General features: G+C 37.4%; 1 protein-coding gene and 1 long non-coding RNA gene across 2 annotated transcripts; both read left to right on the top strand.

The window, feature by feature from the left end:
* Positions 1–660: 660 nt before the first annotated feature.
* Positions 661–26,116, top strand: LOC133986788 (B-cell receptor CD22-like). Its single transcript, XM_062426341.1, has 17 exons — positions 661–1,045; positions 1,157–1,381; positions 2,112–2,372; positions 3,204–3,560; positions 3,677–3,724; positions 3,848–3,901; positions 4,035–4,304; positions 13,245–13,505; positions 14,530–14,886; positions 16,494–16,760; positions 16,889–17,149; positions 17,326–17,413; positions 17,517–17,574; positions 20,281–20,333; positions 21,467–21,510; positions 24,506–24,862; positions 25,842–26,116. The coding sequence occupies exons 1-17, from the start codon at positions 661–663 to the stop codon at positions 26,114–26,116; spliced, it is 3,621 nt and encodes a 1,206-aa protein (XP_062282325.1).
* Positions 7,437–8,030, top strand: LOC133998106 (uncharacterized). The gene is made up of 3 exons (XR_009927346.1): positions 7,437–7,499; positions 7,664–7,830; positions 7,955–8,030. It is a non-coding gene; the product is annotated as an uncharacterized LOC133998106 (long non-coding RNA).
* Positions 26,117–27,379: the final 1,263 nt, after the last annotated feature.

Genomic DNA, 27,379 nt, shown 5'->3' with positions numbered 1-27,379 from the left:
AACTTGACCAAAGAACAAACAAAGAGGAAACTAGACAAGCACAGACTCTTCTTCTCATCCTGTTCAGTAAAACCACATTAATGTTCACAGCTTCAATACATTCTTGTTCCTTTACTGCGCCTTCAGTCTGTCTGATGTTCTGTCTCAGTGCAGAGAGATTAAACAGCATCTAAAACAGTTTTTTGTACTGTAAATACAAAGTATGTAAAAATATCTTTGTACTTTTCTTTGCCTGTCTTCACCCAGGCGTAATTCAGAAGTAACATAATGAAAGTCATGAAATATAGTTGGACTTTTTCTGTATCATTCTTTTCCCCCTTTTTCATTTATCTTTTTACTTCCTGAGTTTTAATGAGGTGGAAAAAAAACACTGATGTATCACTGATCTGCAGCTCCACCCCTGAAAATTTGTTAAATGTGTTGTTATGTAATTTTATGTTTGTAAAGTAAAAACTTGCAGAATGAATGGAGTAAACTGCAACACTTACAGTAGCAGTAACAAATGATAACATAAAATAATCAACTGATAAAATACTGTATTCTAGTTCAGTTCTAGTTAGATTGATGCACAATGAGGAGCTTTGAATGATAACAACTGAAGATGGTGTCATGATCCACTTTGTCTTAATCACTGATTCTTAACTTGTTATAAATCTGATTATGGTTTCTGATGTGCTCTGTGTTACAGTGGTACAGGGTCAGAATGACTGGGGAGTGACTTACACTTCTACTAAGATCTGTGCCTTAAAAGGATCAACATTGGACATAAAATGCACCTACAGATACCCATCCAGAGTAAATAACCGTGATACTGCAGTTGATAAAACACTGTGGTTTAGTAAATTGAGTAATAATGAACCTGTGGATCTGAGAACAGACTCAGAGTACGCCAGTCGTGTGCAGTATCACTGTGATAAGAACGACTGCACTCTGAGAATCACAGACCTGAGAGAGAGAGACTCAGCTGAGTACAAGTTCATGTTCACAACAAACCAACCAGGAAGGAGATATACTGGTTCACCTGGAGTCACTTTGACTGTCACAGGTAACATTTTCACTGGAAGACATGATGTATGGTTGATTTCTATAAATTGTCACTATGAATGTTTATGTGTGTAAATAACATAAATTATATTTCTGTTCTTTCTTCATACAGATTTCTGGGTGCAGGTGATCCAATCAACACACTCCTCGAATGCCAGGGAAAGGTTGGAGTGTAACAGCAGTTGTCATCTATCTGATCATTCTTCCTTCATCTGGTACAAAAATGGACAGAAGAGTTATAGAGGAATATCTCCTCCTTATTCATCCAATGTCAATCATGCAGACAGCTATTCCTGTGCTGTTACAGGATATGAGAATTACCGCTCTCTTCCAGTTTGTGAGTTTTCTTCAAAGTCTTCCACTAACATAACAGCATCTTGTGAAGCCTTTTATCTAAAGTACTGTACAATGACTGCATGTATTTCTAGTATGAGTGACCCCACTGCCTCACTTGTTATTGGCACCTTGTTTTTCTCTTTGAGCTCTACTGTTGTCAGTATCAATACAATACATCCTGCGCTGTGTTACTGCAGAGACAGACGTAATAGTCAATCAGAGCCATGTTAAATGGACTGTACTTATATAGCCTTTTTCTAGTCGTTAAGACCACTCAAAGCGCTTTAACACTACATGTCTTATTCGCACACTGATGGCAGGAGCTACTACGCAGGGTGCCAACCTGCTCATTTGGAGGAAACTTAGCATTCATACACATTAAGTATCTTGCCTAAGGAAACATTGAAATGTGGACTGTAGGAGCCGGGTAACTGCGCTGCCTCCTGAGCCACAGCCGCCCCGTCACATACACGCACTCACACACTCACTCACTCACTCACTCACTCTCACACACACACACACACACACACACACACACACACACACACACACACACACACACACACACACACACACACACACACACACACACACAGTCTCATACAACATAACAGGAAATGTGGATTATAATGTGTTTGATGAAATATAAACCATTTAAATGTTTCACTGCAAAAACTTAAATTCATCGGGAGATTAAATGTTAAACATGTTATTTTCTCCTATGACCTCAGATGCACCAAACTCCTCCTCTGTGTCAGTGAGTACCTCTGCTGAGATAGAGGAGGGTAGTTCAGTGACTCTGACCTGTAGCAGTGATGCTAACCCAGAAGCTAACTACACCTGGTACAAGAGTCGAGGTCCTAAAGTTATCTCAGGAGGTCGACAGTTTGTCTTCAAGTCCATCAAGTCCTCTGACTCTGGAGAATATTACTGTATAGCTGAGAACGAGCTGGGGAAGAAGACATCTGATTACACCTCCATAAATGTGAAACGTAAGTGAAACACAGTCTAAGATAAAAAGTATCACATAGCTGATAATAACTTTTCTCAGGCTTCATTAACCAGTGTAATGTTTTGCTGATCAGGCTCTCTTAGTCCTGCCTGCTTCACATTTACAGTCATACAGTCAGTAAGATTGTAAACATGTTTGTTATTATTTATTAGTCCCATCTTCAGCTACAAAATTAGAGATGTGCTGAAATTTAAACTTCACTTTTTGTGTAAGGAAACATAAATCATTATGATACTATGGCTATTGTAAAGATTGTTTTAGAAATTTAAGACATATTTGTGAAATCAGTGTCAAAACTGCACTTCAACAGACATGGAAGTTGCTACTGGGAAGCTGCCACACACCCAGTGTTGTTTGTTCTCCTGTATTATAGAAATTAGGATGTCTAGCTGGCATCATCTTTCTTCATTGATTTTAAATGAACAGACTCTCAAATGTGTTTCCTTCTTAAAATGTGAATATGCTCTTCGTCCATTTTTCTTAAAGTCCTTTGTCAAAGAGAACAACAATAAAAACCTCCAGAGTGAATGGACCACATCAAACATGTAATAACAAATATTTCAATGTCCCAACATAAAATGATAGAATATGATGAAGTCCTGAAGAAGTGCTATATGTACTTAGATTTATGCATGATAAGTAACTTCTGTGACACATTACAGCAGATAATTGTATGTTGAAACTGGTCCAGATTACCTTGGCACTAAAAGCATGTTAGCACTATGATACATCCTGTCTTAATGTCTGATTAACTCATTATGAACTGATGTTATAAATCTGATTGTGGTTTCTGATGTGCTCTGTGTTACAGTGGTACAGGGTCAGAATGACTGGGGAGTGACTTACACTCCTACTCAGATCTGTGCCTTAAAAGGATCAACAGTGGACATAAACTGCACCTACAGATACCCATCCAGAGTAAATAATGTTGATACTGCAGTTGATGAAACAATCTGGTTCACTAAATTGAGTAATAATGAACCTGTGGATCTGAGAACAGACTCAGAGTACACAGGTCGTGTACAGTATCACTGTGATAAGAACGACTGCACTCTGAGAATCACAGACCTGAGAGAGAGAGACTCAGCTGAGTACAAGTTCATGATCACAACAAACCAACGAGGAGGGAAATATGCTGGTTCACCTGGAGTCACTTTGACTGTCACAGGTAACTTTTTCATTGGGGTACCTTTTCAATTCCAAATTTTAAATATCTTGGAAACACTATTGTGAATGTTTGTGTTTATATTTTACAGCATTTTTATTTTTTATTCACATATCCAGATCTCCAGGTGCAGGTGATCGGAGCAACAGACTGCAAAGCCCGTACCTGTGGGCTAAAGTGTCACAGCAGTTGTCATCTAGATGATAGTCCCTCCTACGTCTGGTACAAGAATGGACAGATACTAAAGGAACAATTATCTCCTTTTTATTTAGGCTATTTTTATCCTGCAGACAGCTATTCCTGTGCTTTGAAAGGACATGAGATGTCCTCCTCTCCTTCACTGTGTGAGTTTATACAACAAACATGAGCATAATCAGCAGAGCAACAGTGATACGTGTCAGGTTATGATGTCAGCACTGTACAGCTGCATGATTATGATTGGATCGTAAGGTTTAAACGTGATATTTTCCTCTTCAGATGCACGTCTGACTCCTTCAGTATCAGTGAGTCCCTCTGGTGAAATCATTGAGGGCAGTTCAGTGACTCTGATCTGTAGCAGTGATGCTAACCCAGCAGCTAAATACACCTGGAAGAAGAAGAATGGAAATCCAGACCTTCAACCTCTCAGTAAAGAACCACAGCTTGTCTTCAGCTCCATCCAGTACTCTGACTCTGGAGAGTATTACTGTACAACTGAGAGCAGGATGGGGAAGAAGACATCTGAAAACATCTCTATTGATGTGAAATGTGAGTGAAACTGCCTTTTCTTAATGTAATAAATAATTATTCGAATGAGGTTAGCCATAGAAAATGTTTTGCTAACAATCTTTTACATAATTTGATGTAAATACCGCCAGAATTTTGTAACCATACAATTAACTTAATTTGAACCACTACCTCACTTTACTCTGTTTTGTCTGTTCTATACTGTCTTTTATCTGTTTTGTTTTAATTGTATTAATTGTACAGTGTCCTCGAGTTCCCAGATAGGCATCTTCAAATAAAATCTATTATTATTATTATTATTATTATCAGACTAACACAGTTCTAACAATAAAAGTAAAATACTTCAATATTCACCTGCTGCAATCTTAGCTGAAGAGAAGAGCAGAAACGTTTTTTTTGTGTAAAGCAAAAAAACGGATGAAATGCATTATTTATCCAGTTGTAAAAATCAATAGCAGCTAATGTAGATGTTAGAGAGGCAGTTTAATTCATTTTCAATTATTTATTGAAAACAAGATTTACAACACTGTCAGAGATCCTAACTATGACAAATCCATTTTCAGATGCTGCTACACATAATTCTTAATGTTTTATATACAACTTGTAATAATCAATTTATCTCTTCCAGATGCTCCAAAGCTTCCCTCTGTGTCTGTGAGTCCCTCTACTGAGATAGCGGAGGGCAGTTCAGTTACTCTGACCTGTAGCACATGTGAGTAAAACTGTGGACGCACTGGATGAGTTAAATCTCCAGCTGGTGTTGGAGAAGTTGGAGTCTCTGCTGAAAGACTGCTTTTCTATGTATTTTGTATTTCTAGGTATTATACTGCCCTCCTTAGGTGTAACAACCCAATTCGAAAGTTAGCCAAACTCCTTATTCACTGAAGAGTCAGGATGCTCGTTTTAATTCCTTTATTTTCTTTATGCATTGCAGATGTGAACATGGAGTGACTAGAAACACAAAGAAAATATATTATGTATTTCAACAATAAACACACTAAAAAGGCAGAAATAAGCATATTTTTCACTGCTACTCAGAGAAATGCCATCATGATCAAAGGAAATAACTTTAGCATTACATTAAACACTAGCATGAAGCAATAAGCAATAAAGCAACGTCAGCTGTCCAAATTATCCTTCTTATCTACAAGAAATCTTCATAAACCAGTATAAACTTACAATGACAATGCTTCCTAGGGTGCAAGAAAGGCCAGCATCGACTGAGAGTGTCTTTTCCCTGCTGTCATCCCTAGCATGTGTGTGAGTCAACATTATAGTGGCGCAGTTACACTCCCAACCAGCAGAGTGTGATAAAGACATAACAAAAGCCCATGTTAACAACTATAATTGCCTAGAGGGCAGAATAGGTATAACTCTTGTCTCAAATGAAGGACATTTCAAGAGATGTGAGAATTTAATATATTTTACAACAGCACCCTCTACTGGGATATTTGACATTTATGGTTCATCATTCACTCAGTAATGCTGTGCTAAGGAAGCTGCAGGAAGAGAGGAGAGTTTGTTCACTGCAGTTGCTAACACTGTGTTTTTACTTTTTTATTTTGACTTGCTGAATTCATAATCCAGATGATAACACTCATTGTAGTTGTTAGTGTGCGCTCACAGCAATGAACAACAGAGCATTGGAGACACTTAATGCCCTAAATTTTAAATGAATAAATATGGTAATTATTATGAAATATTATCATAATTTAATCTTCTTTATTTTCACGTTAACATAGTTTATTTCATAATGGTGTTTTACAGAACTGACTTTTATTTTATAATAGTGTTTTTCAGCTGAATGACTTTTGGCCAGTGTGTTGGACCTGCACGCTCATTGGCAGATCCTTCTCTGCTGTAGGGCTCTGACATTGACTCGTTTTATAAACACATTAGATGCAATGGAAGAGGAGAAAAACACTGTCAAAATACTGTTGTTCTGTCATGGATTATAGTTTTAAGATGCTTAAGATGGCGAGAAGTTAGTATTTTTACTGTAGAACCTGTGGTCGATTTATCAAGAGAGAGCCTAATTGAAACTTTGCTCCAACGTTTTCAGAAATGTGAAGTCCTGCCAGCGGAGCGGAGATGTAACATCATCCAAGTACGCTGCTGCACGAATAGCCTCTATAGCAAAGTTTGCAGCGGGACTATTAATAATTAAATCACTTTATTAAGATTTATATTATTTAAGTAACTACGTAGATTCCCAATATGTGGCCTTCTTAATGATAGCCGAGGTGTTTGCAGACCAAGAGAGATCAGCAGAGATGAGGGTGCCAAGATATTTGAAGGTGTGGGTCCTCTCCACACAGTCACCGTTGTTGTCACAATTTAGGACCTCGTTCCCGTAGCTGGACTCATCTCCTCCTGTAATCAGCCCGACCACTGTGGTGTCATCAGCGTATTTAACTATGATGTTACTAGGTTCCGTTCAGTTCAGTTGCTTTTATTGTCCTCTAAGGGAAACTTGACTTGCAGACAGGTAAAAAAAAGAAAAAGAGACAACTATCAAAAACATAATCACATGTAAAAACAAGACAGACAAATCACAAGCAACAATCAAGTCTGGCTGAATTGAAACCACTAAGAAGAGAATATGAAACTGGGTGGGCGGGGGTAGAGTCGTGGGTATAGAGGGAGTAGATCAGGGGGCACACAGCCCTGACACGATGCTGAGTGTGTGGGAGGAAGAGAGGTGGGGGCCAAGTTTCACTGTCTGGGGGCGATCGGTCAGGAAGTCTTAATTCAGTTAGGAGAGAATTCAAGTATCACAAGTAACCTTATAATAAATACTATGAAATAGAAACGTACAATAAAACATATGAAATATGTTTTAAACTGAAAATAGTTTAAAAATGAACAATTGAATATATATTGACATATCCAAAACATTGGAGATAAATATACTGTAATACCCTGACTAACTGTCAGTGTTTTCTTATAGCTCTCAATTCCCCAGGAACAGGAATAACAATCACTGCTGGAAGACCAATCACTGCTGGAATAACAATCACTGCTGTAATAACAGCTGCTGTTCTCCTGCTTATCATAATCCTCTCTGTCTTCCTATGGACGAGGTAAGCAGTTCTGTTTCACTGAATCATTGTTCAAAATTGAGTTGTCTGTGTTTAATTAATTCTCCTCACCAGGAAAAAGAGAGCCTCCAATCAATCATCTGAGGCTGAGGAGAGACCAGACGACAGAGAGAGGGTGAGGAGGGAGAGTTATACTATTCTATCCTGGTTTCACACTTCCACACTCACTATCTTAAAGTGACACTAGAAAGCTCATCTGACTGTGAAGCTCTTCATGTTGTTTCTTAACAATAATTCCTCACAGAAACCAATACTTTCCTAATTTCTATCACCCTCCAGACACAACCAGCAGAGCAAGATAACATTCTGTACGCCAGCGTGGTCTTCACCAACAACCAGGCAAAACCTCTCTCATCATCATCAGGTCAGCTCCACAGACACACGGAGGGAGAAGAAGTTATTGAGTACGCTGCTGTCAAGTTTAACAGAGCCGGTAATGCCCCGAGGTAAGCAGCTCTTCACACAGGAACACAGTAACAACTGTTTTATTTTATTTTTTTATTTTTTACATTTGCTGTTACATTTTTATTATTCAGATTCACCTGATTAATTTTTTAATTTCCCTCCCAGAACCAGAGGTCAGAAAACTAGGGAAGATCCAGCTGCACTGTACAGCACAGTCAAGAAAACATGAACACATCAGCAATCCAATGTTTGTTTGTTGTTGTTTCGGAAAACAATGAGAAAATACTTCCACACACTGTCTCGCTTACTGCTGGAATATTAATTAATGGGGACCTATTATGCTTTTCCTTATTTTCAGTCATGTTTATAATGTCACAATGTCAGCTGTTCATTTTAAAAGAGACTGATGTGTCAAATAATGAGGTAAACGTATATAGAAGTAATCCCCGTGAGAAAAATGCACTGGCTTCAGACCACTCTGAACACTCGGTTTCCAACTTGTTTTTTTTCTACTTTTTGCTCGAGCTGATAATCCTGGGGACTTCAGCAAAACCTTGGTAGTAAAACCTGCTAACATGTGGTACCACCTCACCTGTGTCTTTTAGTGAAGGAGCTGTCGATACATGCAGGTGTTATTATTAACATTGGGTTAGAAGAAATATACTGAAGATTATTATAACTTGCCGCTTTGTACATATATCAGGATTAGAGTATCACTAACAAGTGGTAAGCTTGTATTTTTGAAGATATTTTTAAAAAACAACACACGAGTATTCTAGAACTTTTATTGAACTACTTGTAATTCCCTACTGCTGCCACTAGATGTCAGTAATGAGTTATATTTCATTGTTGACAGAATTTCCAATGTATTTTATGTATTTACAGTATATCTTCCAGTTTCATTATCACAACCAGTTATATTGTCAGTCAAATATTTTTGTCAGTATTATAACATTTATCTCATGAACAATTTCTACTGTCTCACTGTAACATTACAATTGTCTATTTTTCTGCATTCTTTGTACATATTATTACAGTCCATTATTATTCTATATCACAATTTCACTACCAACATTTGTCCTTATTTTTTGTAGTTTTGTATTAAATAAAAATGTTCTCAATTGTAATTGTAGAGATGAGTCATTTATTGTGACTGTGATTGAAGTTAATCAGAATGTTAGATTGTGAATGACGTCAAAATACAGACGTAATACATTTTACACATAGATTATTGTATCACTGATTTCTTTAAAAATTCTGTTCTGTACTGAGCTTCAGCATGTGACTTCTTAATTCCCATACTGTTGCAGTGCATTTCTTTGAACTCATGGTGGTGTGTTCAGTGTCTCAAGATGCATGAAACCAATTGTCATCACCTTTTATTTTATTCTTTAGACACTGAACTACGTCCACATTTAAAAAGAGAAAGATAAAATAAATGGCTCATTTTTTCTCTACCCTCATTAAATTACTAACAAGCCAGAACACTGTACTTATTCTCTTGAACAAAGATTATATTAAGTCAGAACCTTCAGCTCATGTGACAGACGGTTTTCAATCCACAGCTGCTTAGTAACACATAGATTTACTAACGACACATGCTTCTAACTCAGAGTCCCTTTATTATTATTCACATCGAACCTTTTTATTTTGGTACTTCAGTCTGACATCTCCATGCTATGAATTATCCTCAGTGGTGAGCCTTTAAGCTGCTTTCACTATGTTTTCGTCACTTCATGTTCTCACATATCTCTGTGGTTTGCTTTCAGTTTAATAGTTTATTATGATTTGGGATGTTGCTAAAATAGACAAAATTTGCATTGAATAAGACCTTAACTGTCATTTCAGCTGTTTATTCTCTTTTCAGTGCATTCAAACTCTTTGGGGTCACTCAGGGAAGCAGCATGTGAGGCAGTTTACTGAGTGTGAAGCCTTTTCGCTAATGCTTTATTAACTTAAAGTGTAAACAGGTTAAGATGCAAATGTAACCCCCGGTTACCAAAATCCTATAATTAGATAATGTAAATAAAATAGATTACTTGATTGATTTATAATTTACTGAGTGTTCTGTCTGAACTAATGCAGGCGTATGTTTAGTTTATTAAAGATATTTAGGATTAGAGCTGCAATGCAAACTGTTATTTTAAATTTGTACATACTGTAATTAATCACTTTTGAGGAATCCTGAGTTTACTGTATATTTTCACATTTCAAACATTATCTCAATTCCAGCACACTTTCCTGAATGTCACATTATCCAGGTATTGCAGTGGCTGATATACAATAAGCAGCCAGCCTCCACAACATCTCTGTAGTTGGAAACATGATTTCAGTTCCTTCTCACTGCTGCAGAGGGCGACAGTGAGCAGAAAGTTTGAGCTTTCATTCAAAAATTCATTATCTCTGATGTTGCACTGCCCTCTAGTGGTGAAGCTTCAGTGTTGCAGATTGAGGTTTCATCACTGAGGTCTCCCTCCACTGTCTGCTTTAAAGGCTCAGTTCACCTGAATAAGAAAAAAACACATTTTCTCACTTACCTCCTTAATTGTTAGATTTAGGTGTTTATTTCAAAAGGTAGGTACATCATGTTTAATGTTTCCCCCTATTTAAAGAACATCTCAGTACATAATCTACCTGATAGAACCATGAAAATATTTTTTTTATCTGTGGCCTCAATAATCAGCTTTTTTTCCCTGTTCATTTAAACTGTATCATGGTTCACAGGTCAAACAGATGAACTGTAGAGAGCATCGGTGCATCTTTACACAGCAGAAGAACCGATGTCTGATGTGCTCTGTTTTACAGTCAGAGTGATTGTGAATGAGTGAGTTAACAAATGTAGATGTAAAACATTTTGTTATCTGATTTACACATAGATCTCTGTATCATTTTTCATGTACTTAATTTATATTTGTTTCTTAATACATACAATAAACACTGTGCTCAGCATGTGACTTCTTACTTCCCATACTGATGCACTTCATCTCTTTGAACTCATGGTGGTGTATTCAGTGTCTCAACATGCACCAGAAGTGTGAAAAGATGCATCAAACCAAATGTCACACATATGTCACGTGTTTTATTTACACACTGAATTGCACACACACTTAAAGACATGAAGATGTTTTAAGAAGAGGGTCATTATCTCTCTTTGAATTGCTAAAAGGCCCAAACACTGGTCTCTTATTCTCTATAACAAAGATCACATTAAGTTTCTACAAAACAGGAACACTTGGTTGTCACATACGCCTATACTGTCACTTGGCCCCTCATGCATATTCATAATAATAAGAAAGAGGAAGGAAATGTACTCATTTAATTTAAGCCTGATATCTGACATCTGCAAACAGATCACAGAGGACGAGCATCTGAACAGACAACGTCCTACTCTGTTGTAAGTAGAACAGTTTACTGATATGACTATTACATGTTGTTTACATTATTTGATGTATTTTATTGTCTCTGAAGCTACACAGAGAGATGAGAGGAGCAGCTATGAGTTTAACAGCAGCAGCGAGTGGATTTGTTGTCTTCCTTCTCTCTGTGTCAGGTACTGTATATCTACATTTATATTGTAGGAAATTTAGGTTTGATGTATGTTTGATGCAATATGATGAATAACTTTTAAAAATGGTAAAACATATTATCAGTATTCACTGCTGAACACTTATAATATTATATTAAGATGTTCAGCTGTGTCTGCGTCATGAGTGGTGGGGGTGGGGCCTGGCTGATATAGTTTGTCCAGCCTCCCTCCATAGATTGTAAAAATCACACATTTTTATTCATGCATATGAATATATTCATAGTTCTCTGATGGTACAGCAATGCACAGAGAAATTCGTCTTGTCCTGATGTTTTTAATCTGTTTGTTAATTTCTGCACTCTGTACTGTAGAACTGGACAACTGTTTAGCTGTTCCAACTACAGTTTCCCCTTCATGTGAAAACTTATTGACACCTATTTTATTTTAGCGGCTTAAACATCAAGTGTTGCATTTCTTGCTGGTTTTCACACTTTGCTGAGCAACAACTTGACCAAAGAACCAACAAAGAGATTAAGTGTCTTCTTTTCATCCTATTCAGTAAAACCACATTAATGTTCACAGCTTCAATACATTCTTGTTCCTTCACTGCACCTTCAGACTGTACGATGTTCTGTCTGCAGAGAGATTAACTTTTTGTAAAATGTATGAATAAATATGTATTTCTATTCCTGTGTTCACCCAGACATAATTCAGAAATACAATAATGAAGGTCATGAAATACAATTAGACCTTTTCTGTATCATTCTTTTCCCCCCAATACTGTATCCCATTTTTACCCAGTTAGATTGATCCACAATGAGGAGCTCTGAATGAAGACAACAACTGAAGATCATATTGGTACCATGACCTGCTTTGTCTTATTCACTGATTCTTAACTTGTTATAAATGTGATTGTGGTTTCTGATGTGCTCTGTGTTACAGTGGTACAGGGTCTGAATGACTGGGGAGTGACTTACACTTCTACTTACATCTGTGCCTTAAAAGGATCAAAAGTGGACATAAACTGCACCTACAGATACCCATCCAGAATAAAGGGCACTTCTACCACAGTTATGGAAACATTCTGGTTTACTAAACTGAGTAATAATGAACATGTGGATCTGAGAACAGACCCAGAGTACGCAGGTCGTGTGCAGTATCACTGTGATAAGAACGACTGCACTCTGACAATCACAGACCTGAGAGAGAGAGACTCAGCTGAGTACAAGTTCATGTTCACGACAAACCAACCAGGAGGGAAATATACTGGTTCAGCAGGAGTCACTTTAACTGTCACAGGTAACATCAGGCTTCATCAGAAGACTTAATGTATGGTTCATTTCTTTGAAATGTCACAGTGAACATAAATTATATTTCTGTTCTTTTTTCACATGTACAGATTTCCAGGTGCAGGTGATCCAATCAACACACTACTCAAATTATATCCAGGCAGAGCTGACGTGTCGCAGCAGCTGTCGTCTATCTGATAGTGCTTCCTACAGCTGGTACAAGAATGGACATGAGATTTATACAGGAAAATCCAATTCTTATTCATCGAACTTCAATTATGGAGACAGCTATTCATGTGCTGTTACAGGATATGAGGATTTCTCCTCTCTTCCAGTTTGTGAGTTTTCTTCACAGTCTTCCACTAATATAACAGCATCTTGTGGAGCCTTTTATCTAAAGTACTGTACAATGACTTCATATATTTCTAGTCTTTTTCAATGAGTCTACTGTTGTCATTATCAATACAATACAACCTGCTCTGTATTACTGCAGAAAATATGTAGTTTTAACAGTTTAGTAATAATTTATCCTGCCTAACAGACAAAATGTCTTGTTTGAAGGTTTTAACTATTATATTGACCCACCTCTGCCATCAATAGTCAATCAGAGCCATCACGTGTTGTATCTATCTATCTACAGATGCACCAAAATCCTCCTCTGTGTCAGTGAGTACCTCTGGTGAAATTGAGGAGGGCAGTTCAGTGACTCTGACCTGTAGCAGTGATGCTAACCCGGAAGCTAAATACACCTGGTACAAGAGTACAGGTCCTAAATTTATCTCAGGAGGTCGGCAGCTTGTCTTCAAGTCCATCCAGTCCTCTGACTCTGAATATTATTACTGTACAGCTGAGAACCAGCTGGGGAAGAGGACATCTGATTACACCTCCATTAATGTGAAACGTGAGTGAAACACAGTCTAAGTTTAAGGAAAGTATCACATAGCTGATAATGACTTTTTTCAGGCTTCATTAACCAGTGTAATGTTTTGCTGATCAGGCTCTCTTAGTCCTGCCTGCTTCATATTTACAGTCATACAGTCAGTAAGATTGAAAGCATGTTTTTTATAGTGTCTTGTTACCACCTTCAGCTGCAAAATTAAAGATGGACTGAAATTTAAACTTCCCTCTTTGTGTAAGGAAACATAAATCATCATGATACTACAGCTTTTGTGCATGTTTTAGATTTCTAAATAGGACAGAATAAATTTAGAAATATATTTGTGTAATCAATGTCTAAACTTTGAGCCTCTGAGTGGATATTTCTCACAACAATGATGGTAAAACAGATCCAGCGCTGCTGTCACCTCCATGTTGTGTTATAAATTGGGCAATATAATATATTTATTTACTTAACCAAAAGCAATTCAAGCTGTCTGTCCCTTTTCCAGTTTTCAGCATCTAAGTATTTTTTTTTATTTTTCACTATTGAACTCTCTAAGCACTTTTCCTCAACATGGAAGTTGCTATTGGGAATCTGCCACACATACCCAGTTTTGTTTGACCTTTTGTATTATAAAAATGAGGGTGTCTAGCTGGCATCATCTTTCCTTCATGGATTTTAAATGGACAGATTCTCAAAAATGTTCCCCTCTGAATATTAGATATGTTTTTTTGCATTTTTCTTTCAGTTCTTTAAAGAAGAGAAAAACAATAATAAAAAAAACCCAAAACATCCAGAATTAATGGACAAAAACAAACATATAATTATAAATATTCTGTCCTGACAAAAAAATGATAGAATATGATGGAGTCCTGGAGAAGTGACACGTTACAGCAGATAATTGTATGTTGAAACTAGTCCAGACCTTACCTTGGCACTAAAAGCATGTTAGCACTATGATACATTTTGTCTTAGTGGCTGATTAACTCATTATGAACTGATGTTATGAATCTGATTGTGGTTTCTGATGTGCTCTGTGTTACAGTGGTACAGGGTCAGAATGACTGGGGAGTGACTTACACTTCTACTCAGATCTGTGCCTTAAAAGGATCAACAGTGGACATAAACTGCACCTACAGTTACCCATCCAGAGTAAATAATGTTGATACTGCAGTTGATGAAACACTCTGGTTTACTAAATGGAGTAATAATGAACCTGTGGATCTGAGAACAGACTCAGAGTACGCAGGTCGTGTGCAGTATCACTGTGATAAGAACGACTGCACTCTGAGAATCACAGACCTGAGAGAGAGAGACTCAGCTGAGTACAAGTTCAGGTTCACAACAAACCAACCAGGAGGGAGATATATGGGTTCAGCTGGAGTCACTTTGACTGTCACAGGTAACATTTTCATTAGAAGACTTATTCAATTCCAGACTTTAAATATCTTTGAAACACCATTGTGAATGTTCGTGTTTATATTTTATTTGCATTTTTATTCTTTATTCACATATCCAGATCTCCAGGTGCAGGTGATCGGAACAACAGCCTGTAAAGCTCGTACCTGTGGGCTGAAATGTCACAGCAGTTGTCATCTACATGATCGTCCCTCCTACGTCTGGTACAAGAATGGACAGATAATAATGGAACTATCATCTCCTTTTTATTTAGGTTATTTTCATCCTGCAGACAGCTATTCCTGTGCTTTGAAAGGACATGAGATGTTTTCCTCTCCTTCATTGTGTGAGTTTATTCCACGATCATGAGCATAATCAGCAAGTAACAGTGATAAGTGTCAGGCTATGATGGCAGCACTGTACAGCTACATAAATATGATTGGTTTGTAAGGTTAAAACATGTCAATATTTTCTCCTTCAGATGCACGTAAGATGCCTTCAGTGTCAGTGAGTCCTTCTGGTGAAATCATTGAGGGCAGTTCAGTGACTCTGACCTGTAGCAGTGATGCTAACCCAGCAGCTAAATACACCTGGTACAAGAAGAATGTAAATCCAGACCTTCAACCTCTCAGTAAAGAACCACAGCTTGTCTTCAGCTCCATCCAGTCCTCTGACTCTGGAGAGTATTACTGTACAGCTGAGAGCAGGATGGGAAAGAGGACATCTGAATACATCTTTATTGATGTGACGTGTGAGTGAAATTGCCTTTTCTTAATGTCAAAAATAATTATTTGTTAGCCACAGAAAAGTTTTTGCTAATAATCTTTTAAATAATTTGATGTAAATACCCCCAGAATGTTGTAACCATACGATTATTAGCAGGTTAACACAGTTCTAATAATAACAACAAATCACATCGTTATTTGAATGCTGCAATCTTAGCTGAAGAGAAGAGCAGAAAAGTATTTTTTTGTGTAAAGCAAAAAGAAGAGGAAATACAGCATTTATTCAGCTTATACTGCCAATAGCAGCTACAGTAGATGTTAAAGAGGCAGTTTCATTCATTTTCACTTTTTCAGATTCTGCCACACATAATTCTGAATGTTTTATATACAACTTATAATAATTAATTAATGAATCTCTTCCAGATTCTTCAAGGCTTCTGTCTGTGTCTGCGAGTCCCTCTGGTGAGATAGTGGAAGGCACATGTGAGTAAAACTGCCTTTTCTAAAATCAATAAATCATTTCTTTTGCACCATAATTTGATGTAAATACTCCTTGAATTATGTAAACGTGCAATTTAATAGCAGACAGTCTGTTAATGATAATAATAAATTATAACAATGGTAGTTGTTACAAGCTAAACTGAAGAGGATTTTTTTGATCAAAACAAGGACGATGAAATTCGGTATTTAATCCGCTTGTTTTGTCGGCCAGCAGTCACAGTAGATGTTTAAAAGACAGACATATTCACTTTCACCTTCTTTAATGGAAACAATATTTTCCTATCTGGGTTCCAAATAATGAAACAACCATTTTCAGATGCTGCCACAGATAACCGTTAACTTTTTATACAAAATGTGAAATAATCAGTCAATTAATCTCCTTTAGATGCTCCAAAGCTTCCCTCTGTGTCAGTGACTCCCTCTGCTGAGATAGTGGAGGACAGTTCAGTGAATCTGACCTGTAGCAGTGATGCTAACCCAGCAGCTAATTACACCTGGTACAAGGAGAATGTAAATCCAGACCTTCAACCTCTCAGTAAAGAACCACAGCTTGTCTTCAGCTCCATCCAGTCCTCTGACTCTGGAGAGTATTACTGTACAGCTGAGAACCAGCTGGGGAAGAATACATCTAAATACATTATTGATGTGAAATGTGAGTTCAACAGATTATCAGTCTTGTTAAAAGAAAACTGGGAGAGATTTGTCTGATTTTTTCTGCTTTCTTACTAATGCAACCCTTCCTCATTTTATTGTTAATTCATATTGATGTAATTCCTCCAGATGCCCCAAAGCTTCCCTCTGTGTCAGTGAGTCCCTCTGCTGAAATCATTGAGGGCAGTTCAGTGAATCTGACCTGTAGCAGTGATGCTAACCCAACAGCTAATTACACCTGGTACAAGGAGAATGAAGACTCACCAAAAGCATCAGGACAGATATTCAACATCACTGACTTCAGACCTGAACACAGTGGGAATTATTACTGTGAAGCCCAGAACAGAAGAGGACGTCATAACTCCACCTTACATCTGATTGCTGTGAAAGGTAAGTTTTACACATACACACACACACACACACACACACACACACACACACACACACACACACACACACACACACACACACACACACACACACACACACACACACACACCTGTATAGAGCACAAGAGGTCAGCACTGATTGGAGACGTTTATCTTCTTTCTGTTCTCATTTTTTAGGGAAATCAGTGTTTATAATCAACATCATCAGGTTGATTCTGGCAGTCCTGATACTGATTCTTCTGCTTCTATTGATTCTGTGGATGAGGTAAAACACTTGTTCTCTTTTTTCTCATTAAACACTTGCATAGCTTTTAAACCATGAATTTGTGTTAGTTAAATATTTCTTGATTTTGTTGGATTCAATCCAGGAAGAAGAAAACTCTGGGCTCCACCACTAAACTGAATGAACCTGTAGAGACTATAGAGGTGAGAGAGAGAAACCTTATTGACAGAACTTACCCTAAAATACAGTTATGATCACTTGGCTCATGAATGCAAGGAAACACATTTATATTGTCAAATGAAATAGTAAAGGACATCCTTTTGATTGGAATAATTAGTCTGAAGCATAATTATTAAATATTTTTACAAATTCTAACAGTATGCAAATAACATGAATGAGGCTCATTAAGTCTCATTATTTAATCTGTCCCAATCAGCTGGACTCTCAGCTTGCGGCACAGACAGAAGACACAGAGGAGCAGGAAGACCTGGAGTAAAATCTGCAGAGAAGAATGTGCTGATGGCAGCTTGAACTGAATCATGGCGAGGTGTCAGACATGATTGATTGTTTACATTAGTTGAATATCAGGTGGTGTGTGTGACTCACTTGATTTATAATTTTCAAATATTTAGGATTACAGCTGCAATGCAAACTGTTAGTGTACATACTGTAATTAATCATTTTGAGGAATCCCGATTGGTTTCTTGTGCAGTTTACTGTATATTTTCACACGTAATCTCAGTTCTATCACACTTTGCTGAATGTAAAATTATCCAGGTATTGCATTGGCTGATATACAATAAGCAGCCAGCTTCCACAACATCTCTGTAGTTGGAAACATGATTTCAGTTCCCTCTCACTGCTGCAGAGGGCGACAGTGTGCAGAAAGTTTCAGCTTTAGATAGATAGAGTTTTTCTGTATTATTTTCAGGATCTGAATGTATTTACCAGCTATGAAGACTAATAAAAGTTAAATCTAACCCTAACCCTTTTTTGCTGACTTTTTTCCTCACATTCTCAATATATTTAAGTATGAAAAATGTAAAATGTTAGAATGAAGATGCAGAGACACAGTTTGTATTGAAGAAGACATTAATTGTTGTGTTAGCTTTTTATCTTTTTTTCAGTGATTTTCAACTCTTTGGGGTCACTCAGTGAAGCAGAATATGTGACAGTTTACTGCGTGTGAAGCTTTTTCACTAATGCTTTATGAATTTAACTTAAAGTGTAAACAGATTAAGATGCAACTGTAACCCCTTAAAATAAAGATGCAAAGACGCAGTCTGTATTGAAGAAGACCTTAATTGTCATATCAGCTAATTTATTGTCAGTGCATTTAAACTCTTTGGGGTCACTCAGAGAAGCAGAATATGGAAGTATGAAGCCTTTTCAGTATAACAGTCCATATTTGTTAGTGACAGCTGTACATCACTGACTGAATCATTTTCATACTTAGACACCTCGACTGTGAGAGTTTGTTCAACTACTGTACAACAAGGTCACCAATGTGAACAATCAATGCTTCTGAAACTGAACCACTATATGTAATTCTTAAACAATTTAATATAAAGAGTAAAAATAAAATGCAACTCAATCATCAAAAGTGAAAAGTACTGAAAGTCAATGTAAATGTGTCTAACCAGTCAGTGATGGATGGTAAAATGTTGTCTCAGGGTTGTGATTCAGTATCTCTGATGTTTCACTGCCCTCTAGTGGTAAAGCTTCAGTGTTGCAGATTCAAGCTTCATCACTGAGGTCTCCCTCCACTGTCTGCTTTAAAGGCTCAGTTCACCTGAATAACAACAAACAAACATATTTTGTCACTTAGTTCCTGCAGATAGTTTTGGATTAATTTTGCCGTCACACTGTGAGATATGGGTGTTGTTCTATTTCTCATTTCATTTAATTAAAAAATAAAAAATAAAACGAAAGAAGTTGATTACCAGACCTCTGTAGTCCACTCCTCATCTCTGTTTGAGTCCAGCATTGCATTAACATAACAGACCAAAATCTCCAAATGAAGTGTAATAGTTGCTTTGTGGATGATGTAGGCACTTGTATAATACAACAAACACTTTATTGCATACATGCTACACAGAAGACGAATATCTTAATCAGGGGAAATGACAATATATACATTATCCATCTTTTTGGATTTGATTCATGAGCTAATCCTTATGACAATGGCATTTTGGTCACACCATGTAACCCAGATGACTCTAATCCATACCCTCAAATTTATCCCAAACTTGCAATCATCTGTTAGGTCTGTGAGGGGCAGTATGCCAGCACTTCACTAGACACAGTCCGCACTAGATTGAGGTCTGGACCCTTGTCAATTTAATATCTGTTAATTTGTGGTCAGGTGAAACATACAAAACTTTGAAACAAATTGCAGCCTTTGGCTTATCTCAGGAATCCTGAATGAGGTATCAAACAGGTGGTGCAAAGTGAAAAGTAAATATAGATATATAAAACCAATATAGAGCCTAAAATTAAAATAATTAAATAGATAAATAAATAAATACATGAATAAATAAGACACTGGAAAACATCTAATTTCTAACCCAGTTGTAGTTTGATAGGTCTGCCACTAGATGGTGGTAACAAGTTGTGTTTTACTGATAGCAAATCTATTCCAGCATTTTGTACAGTTCTTTCTTTTTTGGGCACTTTTCTTTCTTGAAGGGTGGAGAGGACAGAGACTCCTGCATGAAGTAAATCCTACAGGCCCACTCTCAGGATGATCTATAGTCTGTGAGTGGTAGGATGTCAACAAAGCATGTAAACAGAACTCTACTTGACATGTTTGAAAGGGTCAAAACACAAGACAATATCTTGTAGATCCATACGAATTGCACACTGAAGGACTCAAAATACCAATTTTCTCATTTTTGGTCATCCTGAAGGTGAAGCTCTCAGTTTACCAGTCTACGTTCAAACCCTCACCTATGGTCACAAGGTTTGGTTTGCTAACCGAAAAAATTTACGAATACACGGATACAAGCAGCCGTGATAAGTTTCCTCCAAATAGTGTGTAAGTTCAGCCTTAAAGAATCTCAGTTCTATCACACTTTGCTGAATGTCACATTATCCAGGTGTTACAGTGGCTGATATACAATAGGCAGCCAGTTTCCACAACATCTCTGTAGTTGGAAACATGATTTCAGTTCCTTCTCACTGCTGCAGAGGGCGACAGTGTGCAGAAAGTTTCAGCTTTCATTTAAGAACTCAGTATCTCTGATGTTTCACTGCCCTCTAGTGGTGAAGCTTCAGTGTTGCATATTCAGGCTTCGTCACTGAGGTCTCCCTCCACTGTCTGCTTTAAAGGCTCAGTTCACCTGATCAAGAAAAAACAAAACATATTCTCACTTTTCTCCTAAATTGTGAGATTTTTGGTGTTTATTTCCAAAGGTAGGTATGTTGTTTTTAATGTTTCCCCCTGTTTACATAAAAGACATATCACTTCACAATCGACCTGATAGAACCAGGGAAATATTTTTTAAGAAACATATTTTCTCACTAAACTCCTATGGTGTCTAGCTGTCAAATCATAATTGGGAGGTGTTTTTCAAAAAAAAAGAAAAGAAAAGAAGAATATTTCAGTACACAATATTTTTACTCTGTGCCCTCAATATTCAGCCTTTTTTCCTGTTAATTTAAACTGCGTCATGGTTCACAGGTCAATAAGATGAACTGTAGAGAGCATCGTTGCATCTTTACACAGCAGAAGAACTGATTTCTGATTTCTCTCTGTTACAGTCAGAATGATTGTGAATGAATGTAAAACCTTTTTATGATCTGATTTACAAATATATCTCTATCATTTTCCTGATGTAATTCACTTTATATTTGTTTCTTGATAATTAACACTGTGCTCAGCATGTGACTTCTTACTTCCCGTACTGATGCACTACATCTCTTTGAACTCATGGTGGTGTATTCAGTGTCTCAACATGCACTAGAAGTGTGAGGTGATGCATCAAACCAAATATCACACATATGTCACATATGTCACGTATTTCTTTAAACGCTGAACTGTTCCCACGCTATTAAATCTTTCAACATCCTGATTACCCTCACTTCTGCTCACAGATCACAGAAGATGAGCATCTCAACAGACAACATCCTTCTCTGCTGTAAGTAGATCCGTTTACTGATATGACTATTAGATGTTGTGTACATTATTTGATGTATTTTATTGTCTCTGAAGCTTCACAGAGAGGTGAGAGGAGCAGCTATGAGTTTAACAGCAGCATCAAGTGGATTTGTTGTGTTCCTTCTCTCTGTGTCAGGTACTGTATATTTACATTTACATTGTAGGACATTTAGCACACTTATTCAAAAGTAGTATTAAGTGATTTTTTTTTACAGAGTAATTAAAAAATATCCCAGAGCAGCACTACTCTGGGTTAAATGTATGTGTGATGCAGTCATGATGAATAACTTTTAACAATGCTTTATAACATAAAATATTCACTTCTGTCTACATGTGTAAACTTTAGCTGTTGAATGAAGGCAAAGCGCCAAATAATATTATCAGTATTCACTGTTGTAAACTGTAATATTATCATATTAAGATAGATGTTTAGATGTGTCTGCGTCATGAGTGGTGGGGGTGGGGCCTGGCTGATGAGGTTTGTCCAGCCTCCCTCCATAGATTGTAAGAATAATATATTTTCACATGCATATGCATATATTCATAATTCTATGATTGCACAGCAATGCACTCAGAATTTCATCATGTTCTGATGTTTTAATCTGTTTGTTAATTTCTGCACTCTGTACTGTAGAGCTGGACTGTTATAGCTGTTACAACTATAACAGTTTCCCCTCCTGTGAAAACGTATTGACACCTTTATTGTAGTCGCTCGCAGTAGTTTCCCACACCTCGTGATGTGCATTTCTTTGTGGTTTTCACACTTCAGTGTTCAGCAACTTGACCAAAGAACTAACAGAGAGGAAACTAAACTATAAGCACTCTTTAATGATGCAGTTTCTTCTTGTTCAGTAAAACCATTAATATCCACAGCTTCAATATATTATTTTTCCTTCACTGCACCTTCAGACTGTACCATGTTCTTTCTCAGTGCAGAGAGATTAACTGTAAACAGCATCTAAAACAGTTTCTTGTACAATAAATCCAAAGACAGTTTTATTATTCCTGTGTTCACCAAGGCGTTATTCAAAACAGGAAATATAAAGTGTTGAAAATAAACATGAGGGAAAAGGACGTGAACAGTGAATATAAGATACATACAGTAAGAGACAAACATCAGGTGTTCAGCTTGAGCTTTTTCAGATCTACAACAAACAAGGAAAACCACAATAAAAACTTGCAGAATGAATGGACTGAAGCCGAAACACTGAGCAGTAACAACTGATAAAATATAATGATTAACTGATACAATACTTTATTTTAGTTCAGTTCTTAGATTGATGCACAATGAGGAGCTTTGAATGACAATGACTGAGGATAAAATCATATTGGCAGAGGTGGGAAGTAACAAAGTATTTGTAAGCTACTTCGTTACTGTACTTAAGTAGATTTTCCAGGTATCTGTACTTTACTTGAGTATTTATTTTTCTGATGACTTTTTACATTTAATCCCTACATTTGAACACAAATATTTGTACTTTCTACTCCTTATATTGTCAAATATATGTGGTTCGTTACTTTCAACCACGGTGAAGACATGACGTGTAAGTAAGCGATAGAAAACCCATCTTTTTTTTCTTTTGGTGTGTGTGCACTGCTCCGTGTCCCCCGGTAAGACAAGAAGGACGGCTGACTACATCGAAATCCGCTACTAGAATGAAAGTCCAACAATGTGTGCAGTCAGTGCAGAGTTTACAGAAGTTGATTATAAAGGCAGTCTGTGACGGTGAGTGAGCCAGTAAGGAGCGACTAACGCGAAGAAGAAAAAACATTAACACGTGTTGCACTCTTAAAAGGACAAGACTACATCTTCCGTTTTGGTAACTTTATTTTCCCGGTGCTGAAAACAAAAAAACTAAACTGAACAACTATTGCACACCTACGTGCCGACTCATGACGTATACCGTCGTAAAATTGTCATACAAACTGCCATATTACCAGGCGGGGAGTTCCGGTCCTCTGAAACGATGCCAATGCGGAAGTAACTTAAAACTGCATTCTATCAAAAGGCCACCAGGGGGCGACCGTTTTGATGTCAAAAGGACTTCCGTCTCTATACAAGTCAATGGAGAATTCACCAACTTCTCACTTGATTTATAACCTCAGTAAACGTTTTCAAAATGTGTTTATGGTCTCAATCGCTAGTTTAAAGCCTTCTTCAATGCAGTATGATGTTCATTTGTGAAAGTCTGGCCTCCCTGATTTTATATTTGACGATAAAGCAGGGTATGCATTAGGGAGTGGCTACATTGTGATTGACAGGTTGATTGGTTCACAGGTTCAGGAGGGCGCCTCTTGCTCCTCCTGATGCCCATATAAGTAGTTGGGTTTTTTTACCCGGCATGCACCGAAAATTTTCAAGATGGCGCTGCCCAGATCCGAAACTATTCGCTTCCAAGCAGCAGTCCACAAACCAATGGGTGACGTCACGGATGTTACGTCCATTTTATATACAGTCAATGCATATTACACATGATGAGATAAAGCAGAATAAGCACAAAATATCTGGATAATGGATAAACAAAACAAAATAAAAATGCATTTTCATGTAACTGCATCACCTGTTATACCTCTGTGAAGTTTATAGTGTCCCAAATATTTCTCAGCAGTGGCGATCCTAGGGTGCAGCTTAACTGTGCAGGTTAACTAAAGAGGAAAACTATCCTATTTTGTGTGCCGAGAAGATTTTTAGTTTTGTCGAGTTATCGGGAGAGGTATTGTGTATTATTGACGGTAAAAATTCATTTTTACTTTTGTACTTAAGTACATTTCAAAGCCTGTACTTTCTTACTTTTACTTGAGTAATCAAGTTGAATGAGTCTTTTTCTACATAAGTATCTATACTTCTACTTAAGTACAGAATCTGAGTACTTTGCCACCTCTGCATATTGGTGCCATGATCCACTTTGTCTTATTCACTGATACTTAACTTGTTATAAATCTGATTGTGGTTTCTGATGTGCTCTGTGTTACAGTGGTACAGGGTCAGAATGACTGGGGAGTGACTTACACTTCCACTAAGATCTGTGCCTTAAAAGGATCAACAGTGGTCATAAACTGCACCTACAGATACCCATCCAAGATAAATAATGTTGATACTGCAGTTGATGACACATTCTGGTTTGCTAAATTGAGTAATTATGAACCTGTGGATCTGAGAACAGACTCAGAGTACGCAGGTCGTGTGCAGTATCACTTTGATAAGAACGACTGCACTCTGAGAATCACAGACCTGAGAGAGAGAGACTCAGCTGAGTACAAGTTCAGGTTCACAACAAACCAACCAGGAGGGAGATATACTGCTTCACCTGGAGTCACTTTGACTGTCGCAGGTAACATTTTCATTGGAAGACTTAATGTATGGTTAATTATTTTAAATTGTCACAGAACTGTCATGCGTGTATGAACATAAATTACATTTCTGTTCTTTCTTCACATATGCAGATTTCCAGGTTCAGGTGATCCAATCAAGATACTATGCACAGACACAGCTGAAATGTCATAGCAGCTGTCGTCTACCTGATCATACTTCCTACATCTGGTACAAGAATGGACAGAAAATTAGTGGAGAAACATCTTTTTGTCATTCATCCAACTTCAATCATGCAGACAGCTATTCCTGTGCTGTTACAGGATATGATTTCCCCTCTCCATCAGTGTGTGAGTTTTCTTCACACTAACATAACAGCATCTTGTGGAGTCTTTTATCTAAAGTACTGTACAATGACTTCATGTATTTCTAGTATGAGTGACCCCACTGCCTCACTTGTTATTGGCTCCATGTTTTTCTCATTGAGCTCTACTGTTGTCAGTATCAATACAATACAACCCACCTCTTCCATCAATAGTTAATCACACCCAGTCCAGTCTTTGAAATACATTTCATACATCTTTATTCCATCCACTTTACCATAGTCCTACTCTTGGTCAATAATTGAGTCTTTGACAAATGTTAATGTGATTACAACACACACACTCACACACACACACACACACACACACACACACACACACACACACACACACACACACACACACACACACACACACACACACACACCCACACACACATAGCAGCAGCAGCAGCAGCAGCAGTTATTAAGGAAAGTAGATGAGGATTATTGCTCCCTCTCTCTCATTCAATGTGTTTACTGTGTCACTTGAATATTTTAAACTCATACAAGACAACAGGAAATGTAGTTTAATGTAGTATAATGTGTTTGTTATAATATAAACAATTTTAATATGTTTCACTGCAAAAACTTAACTTCATCGGGAGATTAAATGTTAAACGTGATTTTTCTTTTACAGATGCACCAAAATCTTCCTCTGTGTCAGTGAGTCCCTCTGGTGAAATTAAGGAGGGCAGTTCAGTGACTCTGACCTGTAGCAGTGATGCTAATCCAGCTGCTAATTACACCTGGTACAAGGGAACATATAGAGATCCAAAATTCATCTCAGGAGGTCGACAGCTTGTCTTCAGCTCCATCCAGTCCTCTGACTCTGGACAATATTGCTGTAGAGCTGAGAACGGGCTGGGGAAGAGCACATCTGAATCCACCTTCATGAATGTGAAATGTGAGTAAAACACAGTCTTGTGTTAAAAAGTACTACATAGCTGATAATAACTTTTTTCAGGCTTCATTAATCAGTGACATTTTTTGCTGATCAGGCTCTCTTAGTCCTGCCTGATTCACATTTTCAGTCATACAGTCAGTAAGATTGTAAACATATTTGTTATAATGTCTTATTCCCATTTTAAGATGCAAAATTAGAGATGAACTGCAATCTAAACTTAAAATGTTCTGTAAGGAAACATAATTCATCATGATACTACAGCTATTGTTCAGATTGTTTCAGTTTTCAAAATAACAGAATGCATTTCATTAATGTCATTATTATTAATTTTCATTAGTTATGAAATCAGGGTCTAAACTTTGAGCTTTTGTGTGGATGTTTTGCACAGTAATGGTGGTAACACAGATCAGACTGTCGTAACTTCCATGGTGTGCTATTAATTGGACAATATAATATATTTATTTATTTCGTAGCAATTCAGTCTGTGTTTCCCTTTTCCAGCATTCAACATGTGCATATTTTGTGTTTTTGACAATTGAGCAGTTCTGCTTACTTCAGCAATTTTTCTCAACATATGTGGATGTTACTACAGAGTTGCAGACGGCAGGTGTGCAGCATCGCTGTTAGTTTAAATCACAGCTGAAGACTTTTCTGTTTCCAACCTTTTATTCTTCTGTTTTATGTGCTGATCCCTCAACTGTTTATTGCCACCTGCTGGTAGTTTTTGGTATAGTTAATTCTCTTAAAGACCGTTTAAAGTGAATTCAGACATTGTCTTCTAAACACATTAAATAGGTCATCAATGTATTTTTAAAAAAGGTGTAAAAAAGCATTTTCAACCATTTAGATTTGAATTGTGGAGCAAGGCTTCACAAACTTTGTTTCAAGATTTCTGTGACAAGATTTAATGGGCGGGTCTGAAAATCACCACTGCGTTAGCATAAACCCACCCCTGCTGCTGTAGAGGTATTAATACATTCAGCGCACACTACGTCTACTACAATCTACAGTTAGCCAGTTAGCCGAGCTAGCCGTCGAGTTAGCTGCCGAGCTAGCTGCCGAGTTAGCCGCCGAGCTGGCAGCCGAGTTAGCTACCGAGCTAGCAGCTGAGATAGCAGCAGAAAGCTCTCAGACCTCTAGTAGAAGTGGTGACTTTGATTGACAGGTGACACTTGGTAGGGGGCGGGGCTTCAGCGAACTAGGCGGGCACTCCCACAGCGTTTGGGAGCAGAGAAAAAGGTTGATTTTCTCACAACTTTGAAGCCTAATTT

This window comes from Scomber scombrus, chromosome 2 (assembly GCF_963691925.1).
Source record: "Scomber scombrus chromosome 2, fScoSco1.1, whole genome shotgun sequence".
Lineage (NCBI taxonomy): Eukaryota > Metazoa > Chordata > Actinopteri > Scombriformes > Scombridae > Scomber > Scomber scombrus.
This window is presented reverse-complemented; position numbering and strand designations above follow the sequence as displayed.